Here is a 9,909-nt window from a genome sequence, read left to right on the forward strand (position 1 = left end):
GCCCAGTCTAGCATCCAATTGAAACCTCGTGCACAACAAATTTTTTGTCATCCTCTAGCAACATACATGGGTTCCGAATATCCTTTGCCAAGCTCTTCTCTCATTCTTGAAATCTAGACAAACAAATAAACTACACTACTTACCTTTGGTCACAACTCAACGTCAAATGCATTCTTTAGTCTTTCGTTGAAAAAACATGATGCCCCAACATATCCCCTTTTCAATCTCTTTTTACTATTTTTTCCTCAATAAGAAAACCAATCCTCAATCCATCAAAGAAAGGGGAGAGCAACTCATGCCTCTCATTCCTCGTTCCATCAAAATCCATAAAAAAAAAAGGAGAGCAACCCATTCTCACTCCCCAATCAACTCATGCCTCTCATTCCTCAGTCATCGAAATCCATAAAAAATAGGAGAGCAACTCATTCTGATTCCCCAATCCATCAAAAATATAGGAGCACCACACTGGAGGCCGAACGAGAGAGAGGTATTGGGGAAATAGAATGAAAAAAAGAGCCATTGTCAGGTGGGTCTTCAGCAACACCATCATAAAACCACAAATCATGCTCCAGGGTCTTCAAGCCAAGACCCCGGAGGACCCTCAGATCGACTGGTCTTCGAGAAGACCCCAGAGGACCCTCTCGCGCGCCAAAATAGTGAGCAGGGAGCTGAACCAGTTTTAAAAAGATGCAATGGCAACAATCATTACACAGTTTTATTTGTTATATATTCCATCCCTGGTATCGAAGCAGGAACAGAATCAATGATGCCCAAAACTCAACCTGATCTGAGGACTGCCGAAAACAGCTATTGCAAAACGTTTTCATAGCTGCACCAGGCAGAGACATACAACTAACAGAATCGTATAGACCGACAGCTCCAATCACTGTTGCATCTCATCTCCTGTGCTTATTCATCAAAGGGGGAGAAAAGAGGGAGGCATCCCCTTTTCACACTACAACAAATTCTGTGTTGCGCCTAAGGTACTTAGCCCAATCGAACGGACTTGGTGAAATATCCTCACGTCTAGTTCGCCTTTGACTCGATTACCCTCTTTGCAAAAGAGGGCAAACAGAATGATGCCGTGTGGATCTGAAAATACAACATAGAATCAGGAAATAGCTCGAGGAGTTCTCATGCGAAGGCAGTGAAATCAGCAAAAATACAAACCTCTGAGTTGTAGAACTTAAGGGGCCCTTTTGCTTTCGTAGAATGTTCATCCTCTTCAATGTTGAAAACAGGGTGCTGGAAATCAACAGCAGGCCCTTCGGTGGAGCAAAGCATGAAGCCAATAACTCCGCTGCAATGGAAGCATGTTAACCAAGGGGAAAAAGGGGGAAACTGGCACAATCGCGTACACAGGATTAGCTGTGCATACCTAGGGTATGTAGGTACCGTTGTCCAAGCATAGTTAACCGAGCCTTTGAAAACTTGGCGACAATTGACAACAATATCTTCAATGATGTGCATATGTAGCCATATGCTCTCTGCCTGGGTGCATACAACTCCACCCGGACGCAAAGCTCTGGCCACTGACCGGAAGAAAGGCTTCTCAAAAAGCTCCTGAGCAGGACCTGGTTATGCAAGCAGATGTTGATAAAACATTAATGACAGAGCAGTAGGTACAAAACACACGATTAACAACAGTTACCTATCGGATCAGATGAATCCACAATTACTGCATCATAAGTACCCTCTGGAGCATTTTTCAAAAAGGCGACCCCTGCATTAACAGATCAACAGAGACTTTAAACAGCACATAAATATTAGCACAGAACTTATTAATCAAATACATCACATAAACATCCATCAAATATGAAGTAGGCCATTAAAAATTCAATATTAAACTATTAAAAGAATCAGAAAGAAAGGACATGACTAAAACTATGCACGGATATCAAGCTGGAACCATGGAAATAAAAAGAAGGGGCCAGGCCCAGGTGCTGGCAGGGGAACTTCAAAATGTAGCATATGCCAATTTAGTTATGGACCAAATAATAAACAAATATAGAATTATGTATTCAACATAAATAATTAAATATAGAATAATACGCATTCAAAATTCCAACAAGAATTAACATGGATGAGACACAAACCCAACTAATGATGTCAACACAAGTTGAAGAGTTGAAACCAGAAGTTGTATATCCTATGTATTGATTGTAACAAAATTCAAGCTACATTTGAACCAGGGACAAATAAGGCTCAGATGTTGCCTCCCAAACAAATAGTATGCAAAGCAAAACAAATCTTGACAAGCAGAGAATATAACATGCTACTAACCATCTCCAATGTGTAATGACACACGAGGGTCTTCAAATCCAACAGCTAGATGAGGGAAAAATTGCTTGGAGACCTGCACAATGGAACAGACAATTAAAAAATAAGTAACACAAGAGACAAACCATCGAAAAGGTTAACTGTTAAGACAACAACAAAGCCTTTTAGTTCCAAGCAAGCTGAAGTACGTTAACAAAATTGCTTTAAGAAATTTGCTAAATCTAGGAAGATTGCATCTACAACGGACAATAGTTCATCAAACTGGCAATAATCACGAAACAAAGAACACCTACATAGCTAGAATTGTAGCAGGGTAGCAATACCAAGCGAAACACAACCCCACAAGACAAAAGAAACAATTAGAAATAGTATTATTTCACTTAGCTGCTCCTAGAACTTCGAGGTCAGAGAAAAATAGCACAAATCACTAGCACAAAATACAACAACAACAACAACAACAACAAAGCCTTTAAGTCCCAAACAAGTTGGGGTAGGCTAGAGTTGAAACCCAACAGAAGCAATCAAGGTTCAGGCACGTGAATAGCTGTCTTCCAAGCACTCCTATCTAAGGCTAAGTCTTTGGGTATATTCCATCCTTTTAAGTCTCCTTTTATTGCCTCTACCCAAGTCAACTTCGGTCTTCCTCTGCCTCTCTTCACGTTACTATCCTGACTTAGGATTCCACTACGCACCGGTGCATCTGGAGGTCTCCGTTGCACATGTCCAAACCATCTCAACCGGTGTTGGACAAGCTTTTCTTCAATTGGCGCTACCCCTAATCTCTCACGTATATCATCGTTCCGAACTCGATCCCTTCTTGTATGACCGCAAATCCAACGCAACATACGCATTTCCGCGACACTTAGCTGTTGAATATGTCGTCTTTTCGTAGGCCAACATTCTGCACCATACAACATAGCAGGTCTAATCGCCGTCCTATAAAACTTGCCTTTTAGCTTCTGTGGTACCCTTTTGTCACATAGGACACCAGACGCTTGCCGCCACTTCATCCACCCTGCTTTGATTCTATGGCTAACATCTTCATCAATATCCCCGTCCCTTTGTAGCATTGATCCTAAATATCGAAAGGTATCCTTCCTAGGCACTACTTGACCTTCCAAACTAACATCTTCCTGCTCCCGAGTAGTAGTGCCGAAGTCACATCTCATATACTCAGTTTTAGTTCTACTAAGTCTAAAACCTTTGGACTCCAAAGTCTCCCGCCATAACTCCAGTTTCTGATTCACTCCTGTCCGGCTTTCATCAACTAGCACTACATCGTCCGCGAAAAGCATACACCAAGGGATGTCCCCTTGTATGTCCCTTGTGACCTCATCCATCACTAAAGCAAACAAATAAGGGCTCAAAGCTGACCCTTGATGTAGTCCTATCCTAATCGGAAAGTCATCCGTGTCTTCATCACTTGTTCGAACTCTAGTCACAACATTGCTGTACATGTCCTTAATGAGCCCGACGTATTTCGTTGGGACTTTATGTTTGTCCAACGCCCACCACATAACATTCCTTGGTATTTTATCATAAGCCTTCTCCAAGTCAATAAAAACCATGTGTAGGTCCTTCTTCTTCTCCCTATACCGCTCCATAACTTGTCTTATTAAGAAAATGGCTTCCATGGTTGACCTTCCGGGCATGAAACCAAATTGGTTCATAGAGACCCGCGTTATTGCTCTCAAGCGATGCTCGATAACTCTCTCCCATAGCTTCATAGTATGGCTCATCAACTTAATTCCTCGGTAATTTGTACAACTTTGAATATCCCCTTTATTCTTGTAGATCGGTACCAATATACTTCTCCTCCACTCATCAGGCATCTTGTTCGATCGAAAAATATGGTTGAACAGCTTGGTTAACCATACTACAGCTATGTCCCCGAGGCATCTCCACACCTCGATTGGGATACCATCCGGTCCCATCGCCTTACCTCCTTTCATCCTTTTCAACGCCTCTCTGACCTCAGATTCTTGGATTCTCCGCACAAAGCGCCTATTGGTGTCATCAAAAGAGTCATCCAACTGAAAGGTTGTGTCCATATTCTCACCATTGAACAATTTGTCAAAATACTCTTGCCATCGATGTCGGATCTCATCCTCCTTTACCAAGAGATGCTCCCTTTCATCCTTAATGCACTTAACTTGGTTGAAGTCCCGTGTCTTTCTCTCACGAACCCTAGCCATCCTATAAATGTCCTTCTCTCCTTCCTTCGTACTCAAATGTTGGTAAAGATCCTCGTACGCTCTACCCTTTGCCACACTTACAGCTCGCTTTGCAGTCTTCTTTGCCACCTTATACTTCTCTATGTTGTCCACACTCCTGTCATGGTACAAGCGTCTATAGCATTCTTTCTTCTCCTTAATAGCCCTTTGGACTTCCTCGTTCCACCACCAAGTATCTTTAGCCTCACGTCCCCTTCCTTTGGTTACTCCACACACCTCTGAGGCTACCTTCCGAATGTTGGTTGCCATCTTGTCCCACATATTGTTTATGTCGTCTTCTTTCTTCCAAGAGCCCCCTTTGATAACCCTTTCCCTAAATACCTCTGACGTCTCCCCTTTCAGTTTCCACCACTTTATTCTTTCAATCTTAGCTTGTTTATCCCTACGGGCACGCATCTGAAAACGAAAATCTGCCACCAAAAGCTTATGTTGAGAAACAACACACTCCCCTGGTATCACCTTGCAATCCAAGCATGCTCGTTTGTCCTTTCTTCTTACGAGGACAAAGTCAATCTGACTACAGTGTTGTCCGCTACTGAAGGTCACTAGATGGGATTCTCTCTTTCTAAAGAAAGTGTTGGCTATCATCAGGTCAAAAGCTACCGCGAAGTCTAGAGCTTCCTCCCCCTCCTGATTCCTACTACCATACCCAAAACCTCCATGAACTGCCTCGAAACCTGCGCTTGTAGTACCTACATGCCCATTAAGATCTCCTCCTATAAAAAGCTTCTCACTACTAGGTATAGCTCTAACTAGGCCATCTAAATCTTCCCAGAACTATCTCTTAGCACTCTCGTCGAAGCCTACTTGGGGGGCATACGCACTAATTACGTTCAAGACCATATCACCAACAACAAGCTTGACTAAGATAATCCTATCTCCTTGCCTTCTCACTCCCACCACACCATTCTTGAGGCTCTTATCAATCAAAACTCCTACTCCATTTCTATTCGCGACTGTCCCTGTATACCAAAGCTTGAAACCTGTATTGTCCACCTCCTTCGCCTTCTGACCCTTCCATTTAGTCTCTTGAACGCATAATATATTTACACGCCTCCTAGTCGCGGTATCAACTAATTCTCTTAACTTACCTGTAAGTGACCCTACATTCCAACTACCTAAACGGATCCTAGTTGGTTCGACTAGCTTCCTTACCCTTCGCACCCGTCGACTCTGATGCGAAGACCCTTGCTCATTTTTCACTACACCCGGGCGCCGATGTAGCGCACAAAATGTAGTATCAAAATATGGAAATGAATGAATTTTAAAAATTGAAAAAGGCATAGCAGGAGCAGCTAACATGACAGTCAAAAAATCAAGTAATATCAGTAAAATCAATTGCAGACCTAAATTTGAAGGTAAATAAAGACACGTAAACCAAACTATTGGTGTTCAGACAAATCTAACAGAAAGCAAATGCTCTCAAACATCTAAAAGCCCTTAAGCTACAAACACTGAAATGCATTAGTCACTAAAGAAAATATAATATCATTGGTCACTGCATAGTATTTTGGCACATACAGGAAGAGAGATCTTACATCTACAACCATCTTGTCAATTTCACAAATGTCAATTTGTTCCACAGAGGAATGCCGTGAAAGCTCACGCAGAACACCACCGTCACCCCCTCCAATAACCAACACCTGTGTATCATGAAACAATGTATCATTACATCCAATAAATTTTAGAAACTATACATATACACCATTTTGAAAAGTATGAATACCTAAATTCACCTTGTTAATAAACATGGCAATACATACACTTTCTAACAAATTTTTACCACAGACTTTTCCAGGCATTACATAAGCTAGAAATGTATGAAGTATCCAATGACCTATTCTTAAAGATGTTTCAATTGATGCAAATAGCATCAGAGTAGACCTTTTAATACCTAAATGCACCACGGCATGTAGATGATTATCCTTGGCCATGTATTGCCAGGATTGTCCTTGGCCATGATGCCAGTAGCACCAGTAAAGTATTTCAAAATCGTATCAACAGTCATGTTATTATAAGCTAACAATTGCAGTTTTGGTTCAACTTTTTTGCCATAAAAACAAATTAATAGGTGTATTTAATTATTTTTAATTGTATATAAGTGAAATCAAATAAATAAAGATGCTTAGAAAGGCAAGGTAGCAACAGCAAAAAGGATCACGCCATTTACCTTCTTGGGGTCTTTGATGGAGCAAAGGGGCAGGTGAGTAATCATCTCTTGGTACGCACACTCATCCCTCTCTGACACCTGAATAACTCCATCGAGGACGAGCACCTTCCCGTACGTAGACGACTATAAAGCAAAACAGGGAGGCACAGAATCAAGTCCCACTGACGAATCGATTGCAGGTGGCTTGGGTGCAAGCAAAAGGGTAATAACAGTTACCTGAAAAACCATCACATTTTGGTAGTCTGACTTGCCTTGGAACAGCACCTTCTCCACCTTCAAAGAGTGCGCCTCACCTACAATTTATTTAGACATCAAAATCGACCTATGAGCAAGGGCAAGCACACGTGATTGGCATGACCAGCAGTGACGAAACAAGATGACGAAAGAAGAATATCCGAAGGAAAGAAGTGTGCTCAACAGAACAGGGGAGCATCACGATGCGCCAGCAGAGTACGGAAAACAAGGTGCAGAGGAGCGGGACGCACCAGGCCACATGGGGCTAATCTCGGAGAACCATCCCGGGATGACGGCGGAGATCCCCGCCTGCTCGCCGGCCCCGGCGGCCGCGGCTTCGGCCCCCGCCCCCGGCCCCGCCGCGGCGGCGTCCTCCCCGCTCTCCCGCGCCCTCTTGGCCGCCGCCTCGGCCTCCATCCCGAAACCCTGAGCGCGCGCGGGAGGGAGGGACGCAGAGAGCCGAGAGAAAGCCCGAGGAGCTCGGTGCTCGGTGGGTGTGCGGCTGGCGGCGGCTGGGGGAGGAGGAGGGGGCTCGCAGCAACGAGCGGCCTTGAGATTAGGGCTCCTCTCCCGGATGGCCGGATTCCTCTGTGACTGTGTGTGGCTTTTGGGTTCCTCGCCGCGGCCGTATAACCCGGCCAGGCGAGCGGCGCACTTACAGATTCCGCGGTGCCACCTCTATGCGGACCCCACAAGTCAGTCTGCCGAGTGCCCGTCCCCGTCTGGGCGGCGCCGCGGCGGAGAATGTATTCGGCGGAGCAGAGCAGGTGTGGGGATGCCTCCCGCCCGCTTTCGGACTGCTTTTTATATTTTAGGCCGAGTTCACTTTGCAAAAAAAAAGTGAACTCAATAAATAGTACCATTTTTATTTTATTTGATAAATATTGTCTAATTGTGGATCAGCTAGGCTTAAAAAATTTATCTTGTGATTTCCAACTAAACTATATAATTAGTTATTTTTTATCTACATTTAATACTCCATATAAACGGCTAAAAATTAATGTGATAGAGAAAGTAAAAAAACTTAGAATTTAGATGTCATCTAAACAAGGCCTTATTCGATTCCATGATGCCCGGTTGATTGACGTGCCTGTCTGTCGTCTTGGGCGGCACGCAGCACAACACAAGTGATGCTCGTGCTCAGCTAAAAATTTCAGAACATGACAAAGCTATTTGAATTTGAGTGGTCCCATAAAAGATGTAAATCCCACTTTTTGAGATAAAATTAGTGTAGGTGTAAAATTACGTACGTATCTTTCTCCATCATTCTCCTCACCAGTAGAAATTAAAAAATAATCATTGCCTTCTAGAATGTTTAGTAATGGTATTTTAATAGGTGAGTCTTATTAGAAAAGTTGATATTATATCTACAGCTTTCTGAGATAAGATTTGAAATACAGAATTATATTTTTTTTAAGATAGAGGGAGTATGTTGAATTGGAGAAAAATAGTACTCCCAGTAGCTTCATCTCTAGAGACGGAAGTGTGTTGACCTTGTGACGGAAGATGGTCTGGCTGGTGTCACCGCTTTTTTGACTGCAGAGTGCTGACTGACCGGTGACCGGTGTGGCGGGCGGCGGCCGTTCCTTCGTTGGAGGATGACGCTGAGTCTTCGGCTTGTTCGGATCTTATACGGGGACGTCGTATATACTAATAAAAAAAATTATAGAATCTGTTAGTAATTCATGAGACGAATTTATTAGGTTCAATTAATCTATTATTAACACATGTGTATTGTAGCATTATATTGTCAAATTATAAATTAATTAGGCTTAAAACATTTGTCTCGTAAAATAGTCGTAAACGGTATAATTAGTTATATTTTTAATCTATATTTAATACTTCATACATGTGTTAAACATTCGATAAGATAGAAAAGTAAATTTTAGAGGAAGGAAGTAAAACGAGGCCTTCCTTCTTCAGCCTGTTCGGTTGGCTGGTTCGTGAAGAAGTACTGCTGGCTGTTTTGTGTGAGAGAAAAATATTGTTCCGACTGGAAATTTATGATCATTTACGATAAGCCACAGTCAACGCTGGGCGAGGATGAACACCTCTGTGCTGGCACGTCACGTTACCCTCTCAATTCTACGGCCGCTTCCGGCGAGAGCTGCGACCGCTGCACGCTGCAGCGGTCGTGCGCCGCACAGTACTCATCGACTGCGCATGCACCCGTGACCCGTCTCACCGTTCAACATCTTCGTTCAGACATGTTTTTTTAGCCTTCCTTCCTTGTGGGATAGATCTGTAGCATACGCACGCACGTCGCAAGGTCACGCTATCCACACATTCCCCCGGTGGGTTTCTGGACTGATAAGTTCAACCGGTGCTGATTTGTTGTAAGAAAAAATTATTGTTAACTAGCTGATAAGCTCTGACTAAAATCAACAAATGAACAGCCTGACTATATTCACATCATACTTGCATGACTATACAAGTACACATGCTACATTGAAAATTGACTTCTACTTTTAGTAGATTGGCCTCTATTCGCTTCGCTGAAAAAATAAACCAAAATACTGTTCTACCTGATTTATCATGAGAAAAAAATATTGTTTCAGTTGAAAAAAAAACAAACTAAAAAACGAATTATAAAAGAATCGACCATTATTGCGGACAATATTCTATGCCTGTCTTGTCATTGCCTCAATCTCTTCTTTCGGGATCAATCATGAACTCACCCCTACGTTGTACCCAGTCCTCGTTAGCTCTGTGGGCATCATAGCTTGCTTGATAACCACTCTTTTTGCAACGGATTTCTTTGAGATCAAGGCTGTAGATGAAATTCAGCCAGCTCTCAAGAAGCAGCTTATAATTCACACTGCTTGTGATGACTGTTGGCATTGCACTTGTCAGTTGGTTAGTGCTTCCATATAACATTCACAATCTTCAACGTTGGTGTGCAGAAGACGGTGTATAACTGGTAGTGCCATTTCTTCAATTCATTTCCTATATTTTAATAACATTTTTTTTTCTTAAATACATGATCTCACT

General features: G+C 42.7%; 1 protein-coding gene across 2 annotated transcripts; it reads right to left on the reverse strand.

Moving 5' to 3' along the window:
- Positions 1-654: 654 nt before the first annotated feature.
- On the reverse strand, positions 655-7,680 carry LOC136551320 (spermidine synthase 1-like). 2 transcript variants are annotated; one of them, XM_066542893.1, is made up of 10 exons: positions 7,281-7,680; positions 7,170-7,241; positions 6,901-6,977; positions 6,685-6,807; positions 6,053-6,157; positions 2,284-2,356; positions 1,652-1,723; positions 1,379-1,574; positions 1,171-1,300; positions 655-1,092 (listed from the first exon to the last, which is right to left on the reverse strand). In XM_066542893.1, exons 1-10 carry the CDS (start codon positions 7,333-7,335, stop codon positions 1,027-1,029), a joined length of 969 nt encoding a protein of 322 aa, XP_066398990.1. In that variant the 5' UTR covers positions 7,336-7,680; the 3' UTR covers positions 655-1,026. The 2 variants fall into 2 exon arrangements, with proteins under 2 accessions (XP_066398990.1, XP_066398989.1); XM_066542892.1 differs by having other exon boundaries at positions 7,170-7,679.
- Positions 7,681-9,909: the final 2,229 nt, after the last annotated feature.

Source organism: Miscanthus floridulus, chromosome 4, assembly GCF_019320115.1.
Source record: "Miscanthus floridulus cultivar M001 chromosome 4, ASM1932011v1, whole genome shotgun sequence".
Taxonomy (NCBI): domain Eukaryota; kingdom Viridiplantae; phylum Streptophyta; class Magnoliopsida; order Poales; family Poaceae; genus Miscanthus; species Miscanthus floridulus.

Bases quoted from the DNA above. Each gene is read 5' to 3' on its own strand.
- LOC136551320 (XM_066542892.1), bottom strand. From the start codon at position 7,335: ATGGAGGCCGAGGCGGCGGCCAAGAGGGCGCGGGAGAGCGGGGAGGAC. The intron at 2,357-6,052 runs GTAAGATCTCTC...TCCATTGTGCAG, and splicing joins TTGACAAGATGGTTGTAGAT to GTCTCCAAGCAATTTTTCCC. The intron at 1,724-2,283 runs GTTAGTAGCATG...CTGTTAATGCAG, and splicing joins GTCATTACACATTGGAGATG to GGGTCGCCTTTTTGAAAAAT.